General features: G+C 41.7%; 1 protein-coding gene and 1 non-coding gene across 4 annotated transcripts in view; both read left to right on the top strand.

The window, feature by feature from the left end:
• Positions 1-22,868, top strand: part of LOC119148117 (N-alpha-acetyltransferase 20) — a 32,952-nt gene extending 10,084 nt beyond the window's left edge. Inside the window, exons 8-16 of one of the 3 annotated variants that reach the window (XR_005104305.1) lie at positions 239-357; positions 702-821; positions 6,348-6,529; positions 10,716-10,920; positions 11,977-12,083; positions 13,186-15,775; positions 18,424-19,173; positions 19,323-19,527; positions 19,608-19,638. Coding sequence is in view for 2 of the 3 variants with exons in the window: in XM_037387800.1 (XP_037243697.1) it covers positions 19,121-19,173; positions 19,323-19,347; positions 19,437-19,527; positions 20,706-20,874; positions 21,882-22,027; positions 22,535-22,620 (570 nt within the window). In the remaining variant the exon portion in view is untranslated. Of the gene's footprint in view, positions 1-238; positions 358-701; positions 822-6,347; positions 6,530-10,715; positions 10,921-11,976; positions 12,084-13,185; positions 15,776-18,423; positions 19,174-19,322; positions 19,528-19,607; positions 19,639-20,705; positions 20,875-21,881; positions 22,028-22,534 lie in introns of those variants that run through there. The other 2 variants (XM_037387800.1, XM_037387801.1) reach the window with 2 other exon arrangements.
• A 1,215-nt stretch (positions 22,869-24,083) lies between these two features.
• Positions 24,084-24,168, top strand: LOC119149489. The gene has a single exon (XR_005104722.1). It is a non-coding gene; the product is annotated as a small nucleolar RNA SNORD45 (small nucleolar RNA).
• The last annotated feature ends 2,216 nt before the right edge of the window (positions 24,169-26,384 follow it).

The raw sequence follows: 26,384 nt of genomic DNA, 5'->3' as shown, positions 1-26,384 counted from the left end.
ACTCAAAATGTTATGGGTTACTCTAGGTTTGCATGTTTTAATCGGTCCAGCAGTGTTGGGTTACCTCTGCAGAGAGTGACAAGGTTACAGGATTTTTAGCTCTACATTTATAGTCTCTACAAAGCATTACCTAGTCTATTAGTTTCAAACAAGTCTTTTATTAGTCATTATCTTGACAGTCGGTTTCACAAGTTGTTCTGTATCTTGATGACTTCGCCATTTTACTTTTTCTTTCAAGGATGATTGCTTCAGGTTCTGCACGTCCCAGTTCTGAGTAATCACAATAGACAATCTCCACCGTCTCAGCCTCCTAGAGGTCACGGTCTTCTGTTCTTAGAAACTTCTTTGAACTGTCAGGTACAGTCTTACTAATATTAAACTTTCATTGTCTAGCATCTATTTGCTGACTGCACTTGCAGTCCTGGTCTGGGGCTATACAGGGGACAAAGCTGAGGTGTTCAGCCTACAGTAGCACTGATCTGGCATTTTCCTCCAACACCCGTACCTGGGAGGGCCATTTAGCGTGCTGCATCATGCGTTTTATTCCCTGTCGGTCACTTGACCCTAGCTGTACATGCTCTCCCAGTTTGGCACGTTCTTACCCTGCTGGCTGAAAGATTCTGTCTTTTCACTTCCTCAGCTTGCTACAGGCCATCACACTTGTGTGTTGATAAACCGCTTTGCTTGATCACTGCTTTCAGATTTGAGCATCGATGCCACGGATGTAACAGGAGAGCAGCAGCAGTACATAGAGCACAAGCAGTTTAAACAACGCTTGGATAAAGCTGCCAATTGTGTGACTCAAGAAGCTGAGAGACATGGTAAGATGCTATTCTGCCATTCTTGGAAGGATGCTCTCGTAGCCTTTCCATCACCGTATGCCTGCTATGAGATTTGTGGGAACAAGGGATGGCTGAATTCACAGCGTTTTAAACACCACGAACTCTTGAAGAGTTTATAGGACACAAATCTATTACACTGGCAGATCAGACAAGCTCCTGTGTGTGTGTGTATATATAGATATTATACTCTGTACTTTTGTGAGGCAAGTCTTTGCCTAGTCCCTCTGAAATTGGGACAAGGACTCATTAATGCATTTCAGGAGCAAAGCTGCTGAGTGAGCAGGCTTTTCCTACTAGAAATCAAGCAGCTGCTCTGGCAAAACTTGACTTTGGTTGCATCTTTAAATCCTAGGAGGCTCACAAATGGGACAAGCTGGTTAGAGGAAAGAGCCTCTCTCCAGGGAAGGCTCCGCTGACTTGACCCTTAAGCCTAAACTTGCATTTTGCTACGTTTGCTTTGTGTGTGTTAATGCATACCCGATTAATAGATTTCAGTTGATTTATCAGTTACAGGTTGGAGTAAGTGGTCCTTGGCTACATAAACCTCTCCTCTGCGTTTTTTTACATGTTATGACTGACTGGTATACTTCAATACAAACCAGGAACGATTCTGGTAGTGTTGCAATGTAATGGTAATACTGTCAATTTGCTGAGTTGTTGTAACTCAGATTTAACTTTTCTGTTCTTAAAAGCTGAAAGGCTAAACTAAGCCAAGAGTTGAACAGTGGGTAGGTACAAGAGCTTCTCCTGTTGTCACAAAAGTGTAGTGATAGCGTTCTTACTGTTGCATCACTTAGCAGCCTTTCTGTATTCAGAGGCTGTGGCGTGATGAATGTAATGTCTGTGGTCAAACCCTGCTTTTCTGTACCCAATTCTCTGTTACCACATGTAGGCCTCCTGCCTTACTTGTGTTGCCAGCCTCCACTGGGATTACTCGGTCTGAACCGGTTGCTCTTGCTCCATATCTCATCAACAGAGAGGAAGAGAAACTTGCAGGGAGCAAACAGTCTCATCCAGGAGGGGCATTTTGAAAGCGATCAAATTGCATTGCATGCAACACCAATTTCTTCTGCTGTCTGGAAAAAGTATATGGCTAGTTTGATTTCCACCACACGTGTAGCAAGTTAGATTGGAAGTGTCCACTCATCTTCATAAAACTCTACGATTATCAGTTTCTGTAGTAACACTTGATGTTCAGTCAGTTACTAAAATGGCAACTATAGCAGTATTGACTGGTAAAGGAAAAATCCTCACAGATGTGGTGGTTACTGCTGGGCTTGCTTTAGTCACGACTCTGAGCTGGGCCACCACCCCAGTGAGTGGCAGAGAACCAAGGGATACAGCACAGCTTATATATGCTTATCAAACCATTAGTCAATGTCTGACGTTTTTAGGAATTTCCTTTGGTCCTGTCAGTTCTGCGAATCCATCACCTGACTCTGTCCTAGATGATTGATCTGTTCAGTTCCAGTCTCTGCCTCAGTTCCAAGCTCCTCCTCGGATCTCGATCTTCTTTCTGCCTGCTTTAACTCACATGCTCCTTCAAGCATGCTTAATCTTTGAACGAGCAGTTCATATTCAAATATACTGATTTTTCAAAAAACACCTGCGTATCTGAGAGCACCTGTGTGCACAAATTGATCATCTGTTGCTTCTCTGTTCTCCCACCAATTAACTGGACTTGTTTTAAACCAGCCTTGTATTAGGGCTACGCTAGGGACATGGCCTGCTTCTGCCACTTAGCTGCTTCAGCACTTCACATTTCTGAATTCAAAACACATTTTCGTTAACAAGCAATAACAGAACAATGGAGAACAATTAACAATGGTTTGGTCACTGCTGATGAAAATTATGGTTTCTAGTGTATATTGCTATATGTAACATTTTTGAAACCTGGATCTGCAGGAAGAAAAATGTTCTGTTTCATGCCCACAGATGAGCTCCCTGAGATGAGCATTCACATTTTAACAAGCTTTTAAATCAAAGGCTGTAAATGAGCATCAGTCTGCACAACCAGCTGGGATCTTCTGTTGTTCTAGGCCTGTATATTTGTCCCATTCAATACCTTGTCTGTGTCCTTTGCCTTTTTGTCTGTCCTGTGCTCTCCTGCTAAAGACTTCGTAGGCTTCGGTCTTCTAATACTGCTCCGGCTCCCGCATCTAATGCTCCTTATCTCTTATCTGCTCCATTGAGGTATCGCCATAACAAAAAAGTCCAAGAGTTTCAGGCAGTTGCCTCCTCTTCAGGAGGAAGGGAAGAGAAACAACTTGTCAGATGAAGTGCTGATCCATTTCACCTATGCAAACATGAAAGGAGTGAAGAAACAATGAGAATGTAGGTGAGATGCAAAAAACCAGGATTTCTGGGTAATATTACTGTATTCTGGTGTTTCACACACACGCACTTTTTTATTTTTTTCAAATCACTATTCTGTTAACTCTTTTTTTTTTTTTTTTTTTTTTTTTTTTTTGGTTAGATCTAGAAGTAGCCTGCTACTAAACTACTCAACTGACCTGAATATCACCTACACGTGGACTTCAGAATTGCCTTTCTGTGGCCAGGATTAAATGCAGCCAAGCAGGAATGCCTGAACAGATCAAGCTTTAATGTTCAGATCTGTAATGGCGGGGTTCTGGTACACCCTTTTTTTCATGCCCCACAGACAAAAAAGTACTACCGTTCTACAACCACACACTTTGCCCATCTGAGAGATGAACAAAACATCGTGGCGATTGGAAAAGAGTGGCATAAAGATAAAAGAACCTAGGTGATACCAATTTAAGCTATCTATGTTTAGGTTAAAAGAAAAGTTCAGGCTAGAAAAAAAATTTTCACACGTGCATAATAGAACAAGCTTAACTGGAGAATTCTTTAGGGGAACCGATGAAATGCAAACCATTTAAGGAGCGGTCACGATGTTTCCTAAAGGGATGCTTTCACGAAAAAAGTTGTTTTTCCCCTGACAAGTTTAATATTCAATGGAAATAAGTATTCGGTCAGAGTGAACATTAGTCACTGGATATGCCTTTTATTTTCATGAAGTCATCACAACAAAACATGTAATGTTATAAATTTCATGCATTTGCAGAACTGTTTTGACCCTGCTGAGGACACAGTTAACGTTCGGGATTCGGATGCAAATTTAGTGATGCAGGGTATGCATTTCTTTTGGACACTGTCTTCTTCCATTCTATCTCCAGCAATGTGCTGCTGAAAGAGTACGGTAACAGAGTCAAAAACAGCACAAGTTTTTTGTCGGTTTGTGTTTTGGAAGGATGGTTTTGAATCGCTAAGAGTTTTACTGTACTACCTGTAAGTAGATGTCCTAGGTTTTCTAGCACAGATCTATACAGTTCTTTAAGTATTTTCCCATGCGAGGGAACAACAATAAGAATGATATTTAGGGTGTTTGCTCTATGACTATAGTAACGGTCTTTTTGGAGGGGAGACTCGCTATTTGGTCAGTCTGGACAGATCAATGGTCCTTGTGCTACAACAGGAAGTAGCGGGACTACAGGGCTGGAACAGGGGAAACGCGAGACAACTAGTTTGCTGCTTGCTGAAGCTCAGACACGCTTTTCCCCTGGATTATGGGATGCTAACCCACACATGGTAGTATACTATGACTCCGCTGCTGACTCCGCTGCTTGCTTCAGGAGAACAACTTTATAGTCGTTAGCTAACCAAAACGAAGCTTACTCAGCTTCAACAAGAATGTTGGGCTGTTGTATTAGACATGTGGGTTCCTAAGCAGCGGTGGCCTTCGGTGCCACATTCAAAAAGTACAGGAGAACCTGAAGGGAGGGAAGTGCTCGGCAGCCTTTCCCTGACCTGCTATAGGCTCGAGACTCACAGTTTTACTCAAAAAAGGACAGATTCCCTGGGGATTTAAAAAGTGACACACAGAATAGAGATTTGAACTCAATCTCCTTCTTCCTCGGTTAAAAAAAATAATAAAATACATATGTCTCATAGATGAAAAGAATGTGTTAAGGGCAAGGGGTAGAGGGGCAGAATGTCTTGCTCTCTTCCCTCCCTCTCCTAGCAGACGGCGACATCATTCTCGCTACAGATGCATTACCAAATCAAATGCGTTACCTTGACACACTTTTTCCATTATGGTTAACACGCTATGCCTATGCACCATTTAATAATATCTCTGTATAACTTACATGCTACAAGCTTAGTGACAAGTGACAAAAGGAGCCCTTGTTTTTTGCATCGTCCCACTTTTCCTCCGGCCATGATAAAAACTTTTAAGCATTTTGTCCTTGAAGTATCTCCAAAAGCTTAAATGTCCTGATAAATTAATGTGATAGCATCGAGGTGCACCATGACTTAACTACTGCTTTGCTGTAATCTCCCACCGGCGATGAGGCATGGATGGCCCGTTATCAATTACGAGGTGCTCTCTGGGAGGAGTTAGAGGAGACCCAGCACTGCCTGGGTCCTCATTCACTTACTGGACCCTGTGGAAGGCCACAGCGGTCCCAATTAGAAGGCAACACATGATGGCTGAAAGGAGGGGAAAACCCCTTTTCCTGATGTGATGTGTGTAAAAAATCGAATATGTGGCTCTCACTGTCCTGTCCATCTTACAGCTCTCAGCTTTCTTTCTAGGGCTAGCAATACTTTAAAACACTGTCTAAAAGTTTGTTCATGTTAGCCATCTCCTGCTTCGCTAACCTGTCTTTTCAGGTCTGCTTGTCTTAAGAGTAAGACACCAGATGTTTATATACATTCATGAGTTTGTAAAATAAGTATAACTGCAAAATCCTTCTAGGAGCTCTGACATCCTGCTGAGTTCTCCTTAGCCACAGTGAATAAATGTCTGCCCCATCCTTCCAGTGACTTTGGCCTTGGGAACTCGTAGGTCTCAGTTGTGTCGGAGTTAGGTACAACAGAGTTACACCTCGATGCATCACATAAACCTGTGATGTCTCGCTAGACCAGGGGTCCTCAAACTGCGGGCCGGATACGGCCCCCCAGGGTCCTCAATCCAGCCCCCGGTATTTACAGGACCCTGCTGCCCCGCCCCCGCTGGGGATTGGGGGGGGAAACCAAGCAGCCGCAGATGACTTCCTGCCACGTCATCTGTGCGCCGGCCCCCTGTTTAGAGTCCTCAACCTTTTCATATTGTATAAATACCCCACAAAGTATTAAATTTGCCTGTTCTCTGAAAAAGAGTTATTAAAACACTAGACAATGTAAAGTCCTTTGAGTACCAGTTACTCATATTTGCTTAGGTATTGTCTAGCTACTACTGAAAATACACAGATCTGTGAATCACCTGGACAAGTTGGAAACTGAGCAAAGTATACCAAAGAAGAAAAAAAAAAATCATGGTATTTCTCCTTTCTTGGGTAGTACATTATACTGTCATGCTTTTAAATTTGTTTTGGACAGCTCATTGAAACTAACAGAGTATGTCTAATTAAGGGGTTTTTGCATCCGTTTTATCAGTTGCCACAGTAATGTCTTGTGGTTTTATTCGTTTTGGTTTAGGAGTATTTTATTGCTCAGCTGAGATCAGGTGAAGTTGTTCATCTTCCTCGGCGTATTACCAATGAAATTACAAATAATACTCAATATGAATTTTACACACAAGGAGTCATCATCTTTGCAACAAGTCGAATCCTTGTGGTAGGTTTTCCTGACGGACAGAATTCCTGCAAACCTTATTACTGGTAAGAGTTTAATGACATAAAGGTAAGACTGTTCTGTTTGAAAATACATAAAGCTTAATTCTGTGTGAAGAGTTCTACTAACTGGTATTGACAATTATTCCTTTTTTTTTTCCCCACAAAGACTGAGGTAAAAGGAACAAATATGTAGTTTTTTTTCAAATGGTTTTCTTTGCTCCAAACTTGTTTGCCTTATTTAATCATACAATTTGAAAACATCCACATTATGTTTAGATACTGGATCATGCATTTGTGTGGCTTTCTGATATCGGTTAGTGGCTAGAAAACAAATCAGCAGTTAAATGATGACATTGACATCGGAAACATAAAATTCGGACTGGCTTTCTAAGAACAGTTGATTGCACTTGGTGAAATAGCGTCAGATGGTCTATAGGACATTGGCCTATGATTAAAACTGATTTTAGATGTTGTGTTTTGTTACGGTTAGCTTTTTCCTCTCATGTTCTATTCCCCTTCTGTCCCAGCCACCATTGTTTTTATGTTCTTTTCTAAGCTGGAAACCTTGTTGCAGCCTGGAGAGCTAGTAAAATAGATCTCTAAGAGCCAGGGATGTAAGAATATTTTACTGTTATCTAAATGTTAACATCTTAATGGCTAAACGTCACTGAATATTGAACACTTAGAAGAATGTAAGTTTCTGCTTCAAAAGATGTATCCCCTTCCTTTTTGTCCGTGTATGACAAGCTGTAATCTGTGAAACATTTTGAACTGTTTTATGCTAGACCCAAAGGACACTAGATTTGTCAATTCTTTTAATTTCTAGGTTTAAAAAAGGGAACACATTTTCTGGGCAACTATTTTAGTTTCTGTTCTTACCCTTGACGACGACTCCTTCTGCTTTCTGCCCTACCAAAGAAGGACGGGGCAGAGAAAGAAAACACACCTTTGGACTTTGTCAGGATGAAAAGAAGAAAGACGCTAAAGATTTTTAAAAAGTCCTGTCCTATAGTGATCCAGAGCTGTTCTAGGTTTTGCATTGCCACTAGAGGTCAGCGTGACAGCAACTTTGATAGACTTGTGGCTTCATTTTAAAAGTCGGGTAACACCTGGTCATGCTGGAAACATCTGTGTGTGAAATTGCAGGACAAAATCCACAAAAAATTGTAATAGTGTTTCTTGAGGAGTTAACATAGCAAAACTGTCTCTAGGCATTATAAATGCTGTGTATAGAATCAGTGTACAACCACTTGTGAGTTAGTATCTGATGAACTTATAAATTCAGTGAAATGAGGATAAGAAATTATCACTAGAGTAAAGAAGAATTATTCCTGGTGGTTCTGGCCAAATAGAAATTATGTACTTAATAGCATGCTAAAACTGATGCAAGTTGGTGTAGTAAAGAGTGGCAAATTGTTTCTACTGAGGCTTACACAGCAGTGTGGATGCACTTCATAAGCTGACATATGTTGGCTGACAGTAGGGAAGTATTATGAAAAACACCTAGCCTTGCTGATCTCTTTACAAACTCTGTATCTCCTGTAATGTCCTTTGAGTCACATCTTGACAAACTGGAAGATGCTCAGAAACGAGTATGATCATTATTATGTCTTTAAGAAAATGCTTCACAGGAGAGATGTAAAAAGTATCTAGGTAGAAAAGTAGCTTTTAGTGGATTATTCCATGACTCGATCGTGAATGGCTAGCAGTTATTTGGAAGTCTTTTTCTTATAGATGCCTTGGCATTTGCAAAGCAAAGGCATATTAAAAACAATGCTTGGGTGCCGAGTTGAAATAACTTGTAGAAATTAAATGCACTGTACGTTTGTCAGCTTGTGTAGGTGCAAGGTAAATCTTGTGATGTTTGATGTCCTTTGCTTCCATGTCAGAAAGGCATTTATTATTCCACTGGAAGTTGTGAATGGTTAAAAGTGCCCCATGGGGCTCACCTCACTAGGGGGAGAGTGAAGAAATATTATGCGCTATTTAACACAAGTATCAGGAAGCCGTTGTTTTAACAGGTCTTGGCTGCGTGGAGTGTAAATCCCAGAAGTATGCACCTCAAATGCTTGATGTAGTCAAACTATTGTTTCACTTCTGTGTACCAAAATGTGCATGATAAATCTTTTTTTCCCTAATATACCCATAGCCATGAAGAAAGTTGGAGGTGTATTCATACAGTTGGCGGTGGTTTCTATCCTCAAGTGTGAAAATATATTTCACAAGAGGGGGGAAGCAAAATGTTTTCAAAAGTTCTTTGATTATGTAAATATGTGAACTGTTACGAATGAAACTTACTTGACAGCTCTGTTATTCTAGATCTTCTCTTAACAAAATAATACAAATGTCACAATCTTGAACATATCGAACTTGCTTTGTTGTAATAGCATGTTATGTCTTACATTCACTTTTACTCCTTTTAAAAGGCTCAGGTTCAAATTTTGCCTTAGGACTAAAGAATTTTCTAAGATATATCCTGCCACTCAAGGCTTGTTTTGGGTTGGTGAGGTTTGGGGTTTTTTTGCTAAAGATGCATCGTGAACCCAGTTCTGTTGTTTGGGGATTCCATGGCACTGAAACTGAGGAATGGCTTGGTTTGAACCCTGGAAAGTTTGTTTACTGTTGCTTTAGAATATCTAAATTCCTATTGTACTCTATTTAAGAAAACAATGTTAAAAGACAGTTTTGAGGAAAAAGCTATATAAAATTGGACCTCTTTACTTTTTTGTAACTTGAAAACCTTTTATTCTGCCATTCATTTTGGTATACAAAGCGCACAGAATCATTGAATCCTGTCAGGAGGCATTTATCTTAACGACTTTATCACCAGAACAACAAGCGAGGTTTCATTAAAGCTTTTACAGATAATGCGGTTGCATTTAACGCTGGCTTTTGCCATGTGGAAAAAGTGATGAGAAATCTTTTTGTCAGGAAACTTTATCTGTCGCCAAGGTAAGGCACCTCTTTATTTCATTGGAGAGTTAAACTTACAAAAAAAAAATTAAGGGTGTTACAATGGGCTCCTAAAACAATGAGGTGTATGCAGTCACGCTACTAATCTGTGTTTCTTCTTGTATTTCCAAACAAATTCAATTCCTTTTTTGACAGAAGAAGAGGTCTTAAATACCCTAAACTTCTGTATTTTTTAAAACAGACCCAAACTAAATCTATAAGGGCTGAACCTTATGGTATAGCTGTCCTTTTAGCCAACAGAAATCACAGTGGAAAGTGACATTCTTAATAGCTTAAGAAAAACTTTACTTATTAAACAGATTATTTAAGCTGTGAAGTAACAGAAGTACATGCTCTCAATTCTGCCATTCATGGAGGTATTTGTTTCCAGCTGTAATGAAACTCCATGGGTTTCTTTCTACATGTCATATTTTTTTAATCAACTTTTCCATTTATGTTGTGTATGAAGAATATTTCTTGATGACTGATAGAAACCAGATTGCCAAGATTGTGACATGCATGAAGTCTTTTAGGAGCAGAGCCACAAACAGAATTGGGCACTTTAGCTGATCACCCATTCAATGCTCTTGCATTGGGCCAAGGAGGTCTGCTCATTTGTTCCTTTAGTCCAGAATGTGTTTCGCTTTATCTTAATGTACTGTTACTCTGCATTGTAAACTCTTAACAGTCTTTCTTTTGGTATCACAAAGTAGAAATGGACATAACTAGGATACAAGAGGTTGAATAGAAGCTCTCGTAAATTTTCTTCCTTGTCTTCTAAACCATGCGGAGACCTGGGGGTGCAGCATGCAGTAAGGGAAACACCTGTTGAGTTTGGGGTCAGCAGACATGGCATTTTCTGAGTCTGTTCAGTTAGTAAAAGTCAGGTAGCATCTCTATACCTGTACAGCTGGGTTGGCTGTAAGGGCAGTGTGTTAACCTGCTGCTTACGACCAGAAGCTAGGAACATCACAGAATCTGCTAGTGGAACCATGTGATTCCAAAGGTTTTATGAACCCATTCCATTTTCTCCCTGACAAGATTTTTTTTTTGTTTTACTTTAATATGTTATGTGTAATAATGATGTAGGATGTAGTGCGGTAACTTTCTAGATGGTTTTCTGAGGCTGTTCCTGAGACTGCAGTCTTCACATCGGTAGAAACTGATTTTGCAATTAACTTCTTTATGTTTAAAGTAATTGTAGTTTATACAAACTTCTGAATAGTTGTAGGTCAAGCAGACAATATATGTAAATCTTAATAAGCTGTTTTCCTCTTAGATTTCATATAGCGGTGAACTCATTTTTAGAGAAGCATAAACCTGAAGTGGTGGAAATACATGTGTCGATGATGCCTGCTATGCTTGCTATTTAGACTTCGATCCTGGACATTTTGAATGCGTGTCTGAGAGAACTCAAACGTTACGGTCCAGCTCTTGAAGTAGATCTATCTTTAGAAAATGCTATTGATAAACCTTTTGACAAGGTAACCATTTTGATTGTTCTGCTGTATCTAACTAAAGGGGTGTAGATCTTCAAACTGTCTACTATGCAAACAGAAATACTATTTGTAAAATAAATAACCAGCAGCAATTGATTATTATCCCATGACATGTTTATTACTGGTACAAGGAGAGAAACTGTGTTAATCCGTGATGGTGATGATACAGTTGCCAGTAGGGGGTTTGGTGTATTGGTATTACTGTTCTTTCTTTGTTTGCAAAGTCTCTATGGTAAGAACATCCTGATTCATGGTTGGTGTATTATGATGATCTGTGAAATTTCAGCTCAAAATACTTTAGAGATAAGTACGCGGTTATTCACACCCACCCCCTTTTTTTCCTCTTGAATTTCCTGTTTGTATTTTTTATTGTCTCTATTAGGAGGAGCACTGTATACAATACATAATATACAACAGATGTATGTATGTGCATCTTTTAATCGCTCTGTATGTCATTAATTGTGTGTTATTTTTGGCAGTTCTGCCATGTTTGGCACACATGCTCTCTGTAGAGTAAAATCCTAAACACTGTATTGAAATATGGTTGTTACCTGCGATTGGATCTTGATGTCGGGCCTTCTGTACTTTAAATATTTGGAGGGGTTTTTCCTTATGCTCTATAGGTTGCATATCTGTGGGTACTCATCTTATTTTGAGAATTAAATGACATCGTAATGTTTTTTACTTTACCTAAGTAAAGGATACTAGACTAAAGGTGCAGGCCAATACCAGTAAAATAAGGGGGGGGTTAGTTTACCGGTATTTTATAATTATATGGAAAGTATGAACTGAAGGCATTAAATTATATACATCTGCTAATTGCTGAAATATTTTACATAAAGGCATCTATATTATGTTAACTTTGCAAAAAAAATTATTAGTTATCAAAAGAAATACCTCGTTATCGCATCATTAATTGAGTGTTTAATCACTTTGGGAAACAAGTGACATCCCCTGTAAAGGAAATAAAAAATGTCCATTCTTATCTCTGTTAGTATACAATGTATTTGACATCCTGAACTCTCCAATTTCTATTTCTAGATGATACGTCACCTTCTAGATCCTCTGTGGCATCAGCTTGGAGCTAAGACAAAATCTTTGGTCCAGGATTTGAAGATACTATGTACTTTGCTACTGTATCTAACTCGGTATGATTGTGTTGCTTTCCTTAATCTTATAGAGTCACTGAAAGCAAGTGAAAAATCTTTTGGTGAGAATTCAGGTAAACACTGAATAACCATACAAGTTAATGCATGGAACGGTGAAATGCTGATGTCTTTAATTAACATTCCCAAACATATGAAGGTATCTAATTAGTTTTTATATAACCAGCCATAAGGACGTAGGTTTTTATTATTGATAGGTAATGCTTTCATCTTCCCACTTAACTGCTGTTGCTTAACAGTGTGAGATTTGCATCGCATTTCTGTCCTCTATTAAGCTAGTAATTGCATAGCAAACGGGTAGCACAGGTATTCCAGATAGATTCGGTTTTTTTACCACAAGGGGTTGAAACACATACGCTTCGCAAATGTCAAACTACTACTGCTTTCTTTTCCCCTTTAGTTTGGCTGTTTCTTGACTCCGGTACTTCCATGTTTGTAAATGCCTGAGCTAGAGTTTATCGCATTGCAGATGAGAAACTGAATCGGAAAGGCAAAGCCTCTGAAAAAAGTGATGGAAAGAAGGAAAATGGTACTGATCATTCCTAATTTTAAGTTGGAGACTGTCACACAATTTCAAACACTCTACATATTACTGCTTGTGCTGTGGTTCCCTACGTGATCTTACACAGCTCAAGATCTCAATCTGTTAGCTGGGTTGAGACATAATCTTAATTCAGAAAGCGTATCGTAACATAAAACAGTCATGAAGAAGTAAGGGGTTCTTCAAGTTTGCTCAGCTGATCGTTGGAAGATCTTTTTTGGAGTTGTTGAATTACATTGGTATTTAGCTTGATCTTTTTTACGTGAACAGGTAGGAGGCTGCTGTCGCTTTCATTAAAAAAATATATTCGGGACTTCCAGAACTGAAGAATGAGTGAATATTTTAACTTTTTTCTTCATTAAAGCACTTAATCCCATTTTAAAATATGAGTGATCTCCAACCCATTAGCATAACAAGTTGCATATGTAGGATGTTGAATATTGTATTTGCCAACAACCATCACACGACTGACATCTAACCATTAAAGTTCTGAAGGATATTTTGGCTTTAAGAGCTGCTATGTTCAATCTTACTTTGTTTCAGTACTGAAGAGGGAATTTGTCCTAGAAAGTAACCCCAAATAGGAAGCTTTGAGAGAAGTTCTAAAAGAGATTGAAAATGAGAATAAGAGCAGTGAAGACCTTGGTGGTCCAGGTGAGAGAATACCAAATGATGTAAGTTTTCACAGTACAGCTACTTTTTACCTCTACTTGACTTTTGAGAGAAGGAGCCTAACTCTTTACTGTAGTTTTATTAAAGAGCTAGTTTTACAGTTCATGATTTCTGGACTTAAGACAAGGAATTTTTGTACATATGTACATTAACTCTGTAAAACCATTTAGTTTTACTTAAACTCCTGTTCAGTTCTTGCTCTAAAAGAGAAATGCCGTTGGTTACTATGCAATACTGTTTAGGAAAAAAACTGTATAATTAAGAAAAAATATTTTAACTTATATTTCGATATTGTAACGATACCTTGGTATTAGCAACTGGAAACACTGAAAGATAGGAGAGCTACCTTTAAGATGAAGGTAAGGTGTGTTTTAGGATCACAGTCAGGCTACATGAAGAAAAGCAGGTTTGATTAGAGTTGGCAAACCAGTTCACTTAATGTACTAGTTTAGTAAATCTGTAACTGTTGTTTCTTACTGGGAATATATCTGCTACATTTTTAGCAGCATGTCTAAAAAAGAGATCAACAACTGAAATTAAGCACATTTGCACTTGACAGCTTGACGTGAATGTTTCACGTTTGCTTCTTTAAATGAAACTGTTTTGTACTGCATTGACCACAGTGAACCGGTACTGCTGGCGTTGATTCTTAAGCATTTTTATCCTGAACCTGAAGTTCAAGAGCCTAAATTGTATAATATTAATTATGGAATAAAACTTTTTCAAACTTTTTTTCTGTGGTAAAGATTGACAGCTGCTGTAAAACTACTCGTTGGGGTTGTTGAGGCTCTGTTAAAGTCACAGCCACAAAAATCTTCCATATCCTGAAACTCCAAAGCAAATGCACATTACAGAATTTGTTAGAGCGTTCAGATTACTGTTACTAAATGCAGAAGTTAATACAACAGCTTTGCACTTGTGCAATAAACTGAATCTCTGTGATGGTTGACTCAGTAGACAGTATTTTAAGATTTCATATTTGGGTCCTTGGCTAAAGCTTTTAATTAAATGCTTGAAAACTGGCTTAAACCTGGACACGATGCCAAAAGCAACACAGCAAGAGGGAAGTCATAGTTAAGCTCATTTTTGATCTTTACACTGACTAGTGAAATACAAATGAACAAAACACTAAAAATAAGACAAAAAGACAAAACCCACTGGTTTTCTACCCTTCTCAAACTGTGAAAATATGAGACAGCATCCTAAGTTATATCCCTGAAAAATTAGACAATGGTATTTTTGATTCTAATGTTAGAAGTATGTTGGTAGGCTAGGGAACAGTTGCTGAAAACTTGATTAAAAATTCTGTAGACATTAAAGTTAGTTTGCCAGTCATTCTTTACTCTAAATGTGAAGGTAGCTCATAAAAATTCAGCAGAAAACCTAATTAAAATAAGAGTTTAAGTTGTTAGTGTGTTGCAGTAAGTTCTAGTTAGTACCCATAAATGTTTCTTCCATCTCATGAAGTGGGAAGTTTCTCAGTATTTCCTACACAAAAAAAAACCCCCAAACAAACCAACCAAAACCAAAAAGCCACCCAGAATTCCAGCTATTGACATTCTGTTTGATTGTGTTGCTGGCACAACCCTTTAATTTTGTTCGCCTTTTTTAAAAATGAAAATGTATTGTTTGGTAAAGTTGTAACCCAGCAAAATTTTAGACTTGTTTATGAGACTAGAAGGTTTGCACAAAGTTGAACGCATGCTTAATGCTTTTTGGGATTTAGAACCACATGTTAGTAAAGCCTCAGGAAAGTAATAGTTGTGGTTTACACAGATTTCTTTGCTTATGTTACAAACATCGATGTGGCGGACATATTCCTTCGTGTACCGCAGTGTTACAGATGCTATTTTGTGTACAGGTAAGCTCTTTTACATTGGTAGGTATTCAGTGGAAATTGTGAATTATAGTCTTAGTGTTAAGATTAACTTAAATGTTAGTCTGAGAGAACATGTGATGATGCCATTAATGTAATTTTGTGTTTTAAAATGCTGTGTAAATTGTATCAATATTGTTGTATATTGTAGATTAGCCATCCTTGTCAGCACACCTCATTCTTGTATGTAAGTGACTTTGGAAGCAAAGGAGTGTGTTTGTACTTTTGTATAGTCTTTCTTTGGTGGTAGTCAGGCAGACGAGGAAGTTGGAATGTGTATTTTGAAAACAGAACTTGCTGAACATACTGAGATTACTATACAGAAATTAACAGGATCTTTATGTTCATTATGGTTGGTCTGAATTTTAACGCTTATGTGTTATTTTAGGAGTTTTTGAACAGTTTAATTTCTCAACTGTTTGGGAGCATCTGTTTGTTCATTATGATATCATGTTATTTGGTAGGTTATTTTTTAGGATTTTCTCTTTAAAAATATAATCTTAAAAATACCTTTCCATGGAAGATACAACTCAAGACAGGCAACCAGAAGAAATGCCTTGAAGTTTTGCTCATGATTTTCAGTATGTAAGTTACACTCCTTGTACAACTATACTTCCTTTAAATATTCTTAGTTTATTCAGAAGCATTTTTTAAAGACTTGTGTAAACTGTGCAAATTGGGAAATAATTTCTAAAATCTTTTTGAATCAGCTGTTGATGCCATTTAATAGTGATGCGTAAGGTTTTCTATTGATTCAAATCAATAAAATGGTTTTTTTTGGGTGGCAGTATGCTTGTTCACACGTTTTCATCTCATAGTTACACTTGTGCTTACTTTGCATACAACTGAAGGAAATAAATTCATATACACTCCTAGTAAGATAATTCTGAAAATTTATACATTCGGACTCTCATTGATGTAGTATCACTGTGCAGAAGCATTTGCTATTAAATTGAATACAAAATTATCAATAAAGCTGTGTATTTGCATGCCAGTTCCTCATTTTTAAGTTTTTCACTGTTACAAAGCATATTTTTTGAAGCATATTATACCGTGGCCCTTTGCAGGTCTCTTGCTGTAGCATGCAAAAATGTATTTTCTTGCACTCACCCTATAGCCGAATGTCATTTTGATTCAAGTATATGTATGCTAAGACAAGTATTTCAGTAAACTGGCTGGTATGAGCTGAGTTTCACCAGCATGAGTTTGACAACACTGTCCGATGCAGGGCATCAGTTAACGCATTGTTACTTGGATGATTGCATCCTTTCCTAATTTTTTTAATTACAGAGAATCGCCATAGTTTTATATATATATATTAAAAAAAATTAGAAATTCTATAGCAGTTGCAGGTAAACTGTCAGGGTTTTTTGAAATACATTTTTTTATGATAAAGTATTCTATAATTATGCATGTGATTTTAACATTTAATATACAAGAATAAATCTCTTTCTGGTTTCAGTGTGTTGTATTAGAAGTCTCTGTGGTTTCTTTTCCTTCCCTGTTACAGGAGAGTTCTCATGAAACTTCTGTTACCTGTAAGAAGATTGTAACATTGGCACTGGCAATTTTAGTGCCTTTATCTGAACATGATGTACTGTTATCTGGATTATTGTTTATATGCATTGCTTCAGACAGAACTAGGGGGTTGGAAGAGGAAATTGAAATAAAAGGTTGTAGAGAAGGGGCAGAGAAAGAATGTAGAGAACTTAATTTACAATAAAAACATGTTATGTCTGCTGGTTCAGGCTCCTTGCAGAAAATAAGTAGAGGAGGTTGGTAAGGAACTTTTATGTAAGCAGTAGTCTAGATTTGCAGAGGGATTTAGCAGTGTCTATCCCAGATACTATTTGTGTTAGCAGAAGGTTAAATAGATCAGTAAGGTAAAGGAGAACACTAACTAGTTTGTATAGTATGTCACCAACATCAACTTGTCTTGAATTGAAGAATGTGTTACAGCATTTCATCGTTCTAAGTTACTTAGTAGGTGAGATGTGAAAGTCAATCCTACATATGCAAAGATAAAATGGTATTAAATGTATGTGTTCTATAGATTTGTCCAAGATAGGACCCTACTTAAGTCAATTTGGGCTAGTCTTTTTAGAGGGACATGGGATTCTCCCCAGGCCTGCTTTGAGCAGTGTAACGTGAAGCAGATGATTACAAAAATGTTATGAGCAGCATGTGTATTGTACATACAAAGATCATAGCGTTTTCGTCAGTTTGCCATGTATCTGAAACCCCTGGCACATGTTTGTATTTCATTTTGTGAAAGGTGAGTTTTGCACATAATACACTGTAATACTGAATTGTAACTTGAAATGTTGGGTGCTGTGTTCTGGTTTGTTTGTTTGTTTTTAAGAAATGGTTCACACTTGAATGGTTTGTGTATCATTACACTCTGATGCTGCTACCTTTCATCGTGCTCGGCCCACTTTAAACATCTTTGCAAAGGAAGGATGCAGTAACATTATCAATCTAGTTAGTGTGCTTGACCTGAACAGCAGTAAAAGCAGCAGGCAGGTATCTTGAATGGCTGAACCATTTCTTTCGAAGTTAAGACTGACATTTGCTGCTAAAGAAAATTCCACTATTTGCATATGATGGTGGCTCTGCTAGAGGAGGGAAGGAGTAGGGCAGAGAGGCAAACTCGGAATTTCAGGCATGAAACTAAGGAAAGCAAAGAGTGCAAAAAGGGAAACGTGCACCCAAACCACCTCAAGATGATTCCACTGTCTATTCTTGTGCAATTGTTTCTTTTAAAAATTAGAACATTGTATTCACTGTGCCATGCAAAACACTTCTTGCTTCTCATAATGCCAGGAAACAGATGATACATAAACCTAGGAAGGAATTTGGACTTGCAAAAATAAGCTACCCCATCTTCTCCAGTGCGAGACGTTTCATGTTATGAAATGCTGAAAAGCAAGAAAAAGCTTATAGTTGAGGTAGTCTTTTTATTTATTAGTCCCTCTTTTTGAAATATAGAAGTAACTGGAAAGGCTAATGGAAACAGCTGGAGGTAATAAATTCCTAAATCTTACTAACAGAGAAGAAATAGAGAACTTTAATCGAAAAGTTACTGTTACATTAGGGGATTATTTGTGAATTCACAGAAAGTACCTACTGCAAAACTGCCACCTGCAGCAGCTTAAATCAAATCTTTTTGTTGTTATTTCCCCATGATGTGTCTCTTATTTTTCATCTTAAAGGCTGTCATGTCATCCTTGCAGCTTCAGCTTTCCAGGCAAGCCTTAAGTTAAGCGGATCATTCTTTCTCTGCTTGAGCTGCAGCACCACAAACTGGGTGAGGATTCCGTATCGCAGTGGGGAGAGGCCATTTCTCTTAATTCCACAAAACTAAGAGTGCACAAAGTCTGCTTGGTGAGGACTGGCAGATAGGTGAACCAGATTAAAAAAAAAAAAAAGTACTGTGCTGTTGTCGTGGCTCTTGCAACAATTAGAGAGGCAGTGAGGGGTGTGCATGCGCGTAAGGGAAAGTGAACCAAATCAAGCTGCCGAAGCGGAGAGGAGGCTGTATTTTTCGCAAAACGCTGTTTGTTACAAGAGTTGTCCTAAGACTGTCCCTTATAGAAGGTAAGATAAAACCAAGAGGAACCCAGGTCTCCGCCTCTGCTGCCGGCGGCTGGCGGTGTACGCGCCGCGGGGCCGCCCTTGGGCGCTGCACACGCGCAACGTGCGCCCCGGAGCCAGGTCCCCCGGCACTGCCGGCCCGTTCCCGCCGCAGGCGGGCACAACGTTCCCAGCCGCCCGCCTGCCGCTCTCGGGGCCCGCGGGTGCAGCTCTCCCAGCGAGACCGCGCCGCTGCCTTCCCGCCAGAGCGGGAGGGAAGCGGCTCTCGGGCTGCGGGAGCGCTTCCGGGGGACAGGAGCGCTTCCGGGGCGGCGGGCCAGGGCCAGCAGCTGCAGCATGACGACGCTCCGTGCCTTCACCTGCGATGACCTCTTCCGCTTCAACAACATGTGAGCGCCGTCCGCCTCCTCCCGTCCCCTCTCCCCTGCCTTGAGTCCCCCGCCCGCTCTCCGCCACGCTCGGGCCGTGGGCGCACGCGGGGCTCCCCCTCTCCCCGCGGGAGCTCGGGCCCGTGGTGAGCGACGCTCTCCCCCCGCAGCAACCTGGACCCGCTGACGGAGACCGTATCCTTCCCGCTGCCGCCGGCCGCCGGGGAGGAGGCGCGGGGCCCAGCGCGGCCGGCAGCAGCTTGCTCCTTAACTGCGTGCCCCAGTACGGGACACCCTTCTACCTGCAGTACCTGGCCCACTGGCCCGAGTACTTCATCGTGGCCGAGGCGCCCGGCGGCGAGCTGATGGGCTACAGTGAGTGGCGCGGCCGCCGTCTCGCCGCCTTGCCGGTGTGGGGGGGCTGTAAGGCTTTTCTTAGGCTTCGTGTTTTCCAGATACTCCGCAGCGAGGAGAAACGTTATGCAGTGTCTTCCCATTCCATAAGTGGCTAAGCGTGTTGTATAGGGCTCATGGCAGTAGTTTTCGGTGTGGCGTTCCAAGCGCAGCAAGGAGGCTCGGCTGCGGTAACGCCCGCCCAGGTGTTACATGGGTGAATGTGTAAGTACGAGTGCTTCTGTGCTCACGAAATGAGGTGCCCACACTCAGCTCTAACCTCACACGCTGCTAGTCATCAGTAAGTGAAAATGCTGGGCTTGGGTTTTGCCTTGTCCTGTAAGGGAATGCCCTGGGTCCAGATTTCAGTTGCTTATTTGCTGTGGGATATTCTTGTTTTTCAGAACTCATTCAGAGTAGAACTGTTGGTTTGTTTGTTCTTTCCAATTGGGTTTTTTCCCTTATTTTGGGGGGTTTGGGAAGGTGGGCACAGAATGAGAGTCTTTGCAGGGACCCAGGAAATGAAGTGTTTAACAGTAAAGCTTAAAGCGTTTGCTGTACGGAAGGTTTCTCTGTACCCACCGCATCAGTTGCTTATTTAGCAGTGCCTGATGTTTATAAGAGTACCCTGTGGAAGTCTGAGTATTCATTAATGAGCTAACAGTAGCTTGGCTCTGTGTAGAAAGGAAAGGAACTATGAAGAACACACACCCAACCCCCCCCCTTTTTTTTTTCCCCCTTAAACATACAGTGTTTCTAGGGCCTTTGCTTTCTCTTGCCACATTGGCAAAGTTTCCCAACCTCTATTCCTCCATAGTCATGAAAAGTCTTCGGCAATTGCTGGGATGGTGAGTTTTGGGCTTCTAGCCCTCCTTTACTTTGGTCATGAATTCCACTCAGTTAAAGACTCACAAGAATTGCTTAAAACTTGCATTTGGGAGTCATGCCTCAAACAGTGAATTTGTGGAAATTTATTTATTTACATTAATCAAGAAACAACTGCAATACTTCATCAAAATGAAACTTAGTGGCTGTGAATCACTGAGTAATAACATAGAATCGCTGCTTAAGCCTTTACCACGATCATTGCAATGTTTGTTTGGGGACTGCTTGGTTCTTTTGTAAAGTCGTGTGGCTGTGTGTGCTGCATTATTCCCAAGCTGCTCCTGCTCTGATGCTCTATATGTTCGCAGTAATGGGTAAAGCAGAAGGCTCTGTGGCTAGGGAAGAGTGGCATGGACATGTTACTGCTCTCTCTGTTGCACCAGAATTTCGACGGCTGGGTTTGGCTGCTAAACTGATGGAACTACTGGAAGAAATTTCGGAAAAGTGAGTACTGTGCTTATCTTTAATCTTCTAAAAGTAATCTTTCTACAGACACCTGTCCATGGCTTAGGCATTTGATTTGAATGAAAGAGACCCAGAATTTTGCTTTAAGTAGTGTTCTGATTCGCTGAGGATTCCCTGTAATTAGAGAACAAGACTGAAAATGTTGCGTGGCAGTGTAAGATCTCAGGGTTTCTGTGAAAGCTAACTTGCCAGAATGAGTAGGATGTAGCCTAAATTCCAATAGAGATTCTGTGTAAAAGGTCCTTGTCTTGACAGCAAGAGTTTCATGACATGTCAACGATTTCCCGTAGGGTCTCCAGCATGCTTGTTCAGTAATTGTGGGCTTTTTGCAATTCCTGCAGGCAGCCTTAGAACCAATTCTGTATGGTAGACAGTAGCTTAGCTTACTTTCTGTGTCGTGCTTGGCTGTTTGTACCTGCTGAAAATTTGAGTGTCAAATGAACCCACAGGGAAATGTCCTGAACTCATGATAGTAGGGCAACCCCACTGTAATTGGTAAAACTGGAAAATAGTACGTTTTGAAGAATCTGCCTTGTGAGGAGAAGGGCTGCCTTGTGTTAGGCAACTAAACTTTGTGACCCATTCTGCCACTGCCCCCTGCCACAAACGTTGAAGGAGGCAGTCCCTAAGCCAATGCAATCGAAAATGTGGATTTTAATTATTTTTTTTTAAATAAAATTTTTATTATGTATATGAGACCTGTGTGAGTGCTTAGCTTGCCCTGTTTGAATTTCTGTTCATAATTCTGAACCCATGGGCTGGTATAAAAGGATGGTTATGTGACAAAAATAGAATAAAATCTGAGTTTATAGAGGATTTGTCCCTTGGGAAAGGAGTGCATCTGTTACTGCAGTGTGAAAGGTGTTTAATTAGCATATAACATCATCAGACCTGCTTTTGGTCTGATTACAAGTTATTGATTATTTAGCAATACATTCACTTGCTATTCCTTACTATGGGTTTTGTTTGGTTTTATGTTTCCAAAGAAAGGGTGGATTTTTCGTTGATCTCTTTGTGAGAGTGTCTAATCAGGTTGCAGTAAATATGTATAAGCAGCTCGGCTACAGTGTGTACCGGACAGTATTGGAGTACTACTCTGCTAGCAGCGGAGAGCCAGATGAAGATGCTTACGGTAAGTGGTTGGTGTGCCTTAAGTTGAATGGAAGGGTTCTTCTGTTGAGGGTTCCTGAGCCTGTTTGTATTTTTTTTAATATGAAACAAGTTCAGATAGTCATTGATGAATGGGATTCTGTATACTGCTTTAGATAGCTTTTCCTACTGAAGAGTACATCAGTTACGAAACTTAATTGCAGGAAACGGAATGAATCTGTGTTAGGGGACGTTCAGGTTGGATGTTAGGAAAATCTTATCCACTGAAAGGGTGTTCAGTCAGGGCACCAAACCTGTCAAGAGCTCAGGGAGCATCTGGATGATGCTTTTAGTCATATGGTTTAGTTTTAGGTAGTCCCGCGAGGAGCATGGAGTTGGACTTAATGATCCTTACGGGTCACTTGCAACTCAAGATATTCTAGGATTCTAGGAAATCTCAAAAAATGATCTTAATGTAGTAGAGAAGTCACTTAATATGGCTTTGTGCAATGACTGTCTTTTATAATAGCATTATTTTCTTTTGCCATAGATATGAGGAAAGCTCTTTCCAGAGATATAGAGAAGAAATCAGTTATACCTCTGCCTCATCCTGTGAGACCAGAAGACATTGAGTAACTGTAAACGGTGATTCTCAGACAACCTAGTAAGAGTGTCAGTTTCCTTCTCCCCAAAGCCCCCAAGAACTTACAGATGAGAAATATTAGGCTCCATGTTTTTCCCTGTGAAATACCAAAAAGCAATATTGAGAAGCTTACCAGCGCTACTTCTGTTGGTATTGGCTGCATATTCGTGCTTTTACCCTACTGTTCTTCCTTTCGAACCGCGACACTTTGGAGACTATTAAAATGGAATTGCCTCCTGTATGGTGTTGTCATGGTTTTCCTTCTCGGCCACGAAACAGTCCCCTCACTTTGTCACTCTCACAGAGCCCTGCTCTGAAACTGAAAATGTCTGGTCACTGCTCCCACACAGAAGGTGCCAGGAAGGAGTTCTGTTGCTGGCTCTCACCTTCCCTTTGCGGCCATATAACTGCTGCGACAAAACCTGGGCTATGTTCTTCCTGAGCCACAAAACCAGAAATTGGGTACATCAAAATATACTCTCCAGAACTCAAGAGGTCTCCCTTTCTCTGTGCCTTTTACTTACCTCATTCTCTAATATAATTCTTGGATCCATCTATCCCCTTCACCGTCTGTCTGGACGTCACGGATGCTGTTACTTGGAGGCATTGACCAGGCACTTAGTTCTAACAAAGGTTTCTGTCACTGTCTTCCCTGGAATTTCTGGAGAAGCGTGTAGAGGAGTGAAGGCAGAGGGTTGATGAGCATTGATAATCTGCAGCTGTGGCCTTGCTGCCAAGGCAGTGGGTTGATTGACATGGACAATGTGCCGCTGTAGCTTGTTCTTGCTAAGTAGTTAAATAGCCCTGAGGAGTATGGGAGATGGGGGGGGGGGGGAGTGGTGTGGTCTGACCTCTGGAGGAAGAACAAAAAGCATGGAGAGTAGAATCTGACTGACCATAAAAGCCTTGTTGCAGCCTGATAGCTTGCTTGTGCTGCAACAGTGGGTGCCCCATGTGAGGCTGACTGATTTGGGCTCCGACTGCAACAACTGGTGCCCAGCGTAGCTGAGGCAAGTGGGAGAACCTGCGCCCCGTAACAGACACAGTGAGAGGTGAGCCATTGCAACTAATTGATATGGGTGTATTACGATATTTGTTTTACATCTTAACTCAGATCGCAACTGAAGAGGACGTGTATTACTTGGGCTCAAACAATCTCCAGCTAGGGTTTTTTTCTTTTATTACAGTCCTGGGCATGCAGGCTTTTACTACTATTCTGGTTTTGCCCTTCTCCTTAAGTGGCCAGTGAGGTTTGCTCTGGCATCAGTCATGGCAGTTAATGTTCTCTTGTTCATCTGTTGTGTTTTTAGCACCAGTTTCTGTAGGCATAAGGGGTCCATTGTAGATCTTTGAGTCACTGTGTCATGCCATTCTGGTTTTTCCATTGGCGAAGTGCTGCTCTAATTCCCTAAGGGGCTTCCTAGGTCAGGAGGTAGTGGAGCAGGTTGCCACCCTGGGTCAGTGGTGAGTGTTGGCATGTATCATCTGACCTAGAGTTGATGTCTGTCACCACTTTAGCTCTAGAATTACTTGGAGACCAGGGACCCGTGAATCACCTGGGACAGAGTCAGGTGATGGATTTGCAGAACTGACAGGACCAAAGGAAACTCCTAAAAACTTCAGACATTGACTAATGATCTGATAAGCATATATAAGCTGTGCTGTATTGCTTGGTTCTCTGCCACTCACTGGGGTGGTGGCCCGGCTCTGAGTTGTGACTAAAGCATCTTTAACAACAGCAATCACTGGGGCTTATCCGTAGGACCCCACCATCCACCTGCGCCTTGTGCCGTGGGTTCCCCATGCTGCTGGCTGTCCCTCGGTAATGGGGTGGGGGCAGGGACAGAAAGAATCACCGGACTGTTAAAAGTTGTCAGATGCAAAGGATTTAACCGCTCGAGCCACGTGGTTGCTTTTTGGTACGGAGGCAACGGCTGGTAGCGGCTGGGCTGCGAGTGGGCAAAGGGCAGAGCGCAGTGAACCCTGCAGCCGCAGCGAGCAGCTCCCGTGTTCGGGCGGTGTGAACAGGCCCGAGATCCCGGCCAGTGCTCAGCACAGGGTCGGTGGAGCGCTGCTGCCACCCGGCTCCCAGAGGTCGGTACTGCAGCAGTCTTGGCGGAGCGCTGATCACAGGGCAGTGATCACCAGGTTGCAGACTCTTGCTCCATTCTTCTGATGTTTTTTAGTCTTTCTGTTGCCTGCTTCCTTAATTTCTAGTGCTTTGGTGTAAGTTCAGGGAACTCTTTTTGCAACTGGTGGCAAGCTCAGGACAGAAGGAGTGCTCTCCCTTGCAGAGCGGGTAGCTGACTGAGGGAGGAGGAGAACAAACCACCACGAGTCTCTAGCGATGCTGCATGAAGTCTTTAATGAGAAGGAGGAAATGCAGTGGCACAGAACAGAGTCCAAGACACATGTCTGCAGGGTTTGGGAAGGTACAGAGAGAGAATGGCCCATTTCTCAAGGATGAACTCCACACAAAGCACTTGCCTTTTCCCATTCTGCTCTACCTGGTGGCAATCCCAGGCCCAAGAGCAGTCCCCAACTACAGCACCCTCCCCTGTCTCATCAGGAGGTTCAGCAAAGCAGAAGAGAACAAGCCCATTCTTGAGGGGGCTCAGAGGAAACCAGAGCCAGAGGAGACATGGCTGGGGGGGGGCGGGGTGTCTGCCATACAGCGAGGAGCAGCAGGCACAGGTCCCTCCTGCCAGGTGGGATAAGGACACCCAGCCTGCCTTTAAGGCAAGGGAATGCCTGAGCTGCTGCAGGGTTTCTGTCTTCCTTCTCACTCCAAAGGGGGTGATCCACCATCTTCAGCAGTTCAGACTGCAGCGGGGGATAGGCAGACACAGCCCTGCCCCCCCCAGACCAAAGGAGCCCCCAGAAGAGATGGGAACCCCCCCAGCGCTGAGGGAGCTCCCAACAGCAGCTGACAGAGAGGATCCCACGGCTGTGCTCTGAGGGAAGGAGGTGAGGATGGGGCCCGGCAGGGTCACCACCACTGGGGAGGCCTCAATGGCCACGGTCGAGTCTGCACAGCGGGCGACACAGGGCTCACTGCAGCTGCTTGCAAGAGCGGTTGGGCCATAAGCGCCACAGGGGTATGGAGGACAGGGTCTGAAGCAAGACATCTCTTGATGAGGGAGGCAAAGCTGAAATACAGAGCAGGCAGTGAGCACGAACCTCGGTATTGGTCTGCCCTTCCTTTCCTCAGCTCTCTCCATGGACACACTTTGTTTTAAAAATGGACAGCGTGCCTACATGTGCCATGACCCTCATTGTGCCCTGCAAGTGGCACGGCACAGGAAGGCTGACTCACTTTTGGAGTAAGAGCCAGCAGAGTGGGTTTCAAGCACCTGTGGGTTACTGATCGTACCCCATCTCCAGAAAAAACATTGCACTGAAGAAGGCACTGGATGCACTGGGGCATTTGGTTAGAGACCATCTGCTGGCGGCAGGTCTGTTGGGCACACCTCCCTGCCGCTGAGCCCCATTGATCCCCTTCTGCTGGAAAGAACCCCCTCCTCTTCCCCAGCCAGCCCCATCAAAAGGGAAAGAGGTGACAGCCCTTAAAGAGTTCTACTGCAGGGCCAAGCTGAGGCAGCCCAAGGATCAACTTGAGTAGCCATCATGACAGCCGTTCAGCCCACAGGGAGAGATGGAGCAGACTTAGGCTTACCTCGTTTGTCCAGGAAAGGGAGGCAAGAGAGGAGGATGCAGGCCCTGGAGCAGCGCAGGCTTTTATGCTGTGTCCTAGGGC

The sequence above is a fragment of the Falco rusticolus genome, chromosome 5 (genome assembly GCF_015220075.1).
Source record: "Falco rusticolus isolate bFalRus1 chromosome 5, bFalRus1.pri, whole genome shotgun sequence".
Taxonomy (NCBI): Eukaryota; Metazoa; Chordata; class Aves; order Falconiformes; family Falconidae; genus Falco; species Falco rusticolus.
This window is presented reverse-complemented; position numbering and strand designations above follow the sequence as displayed.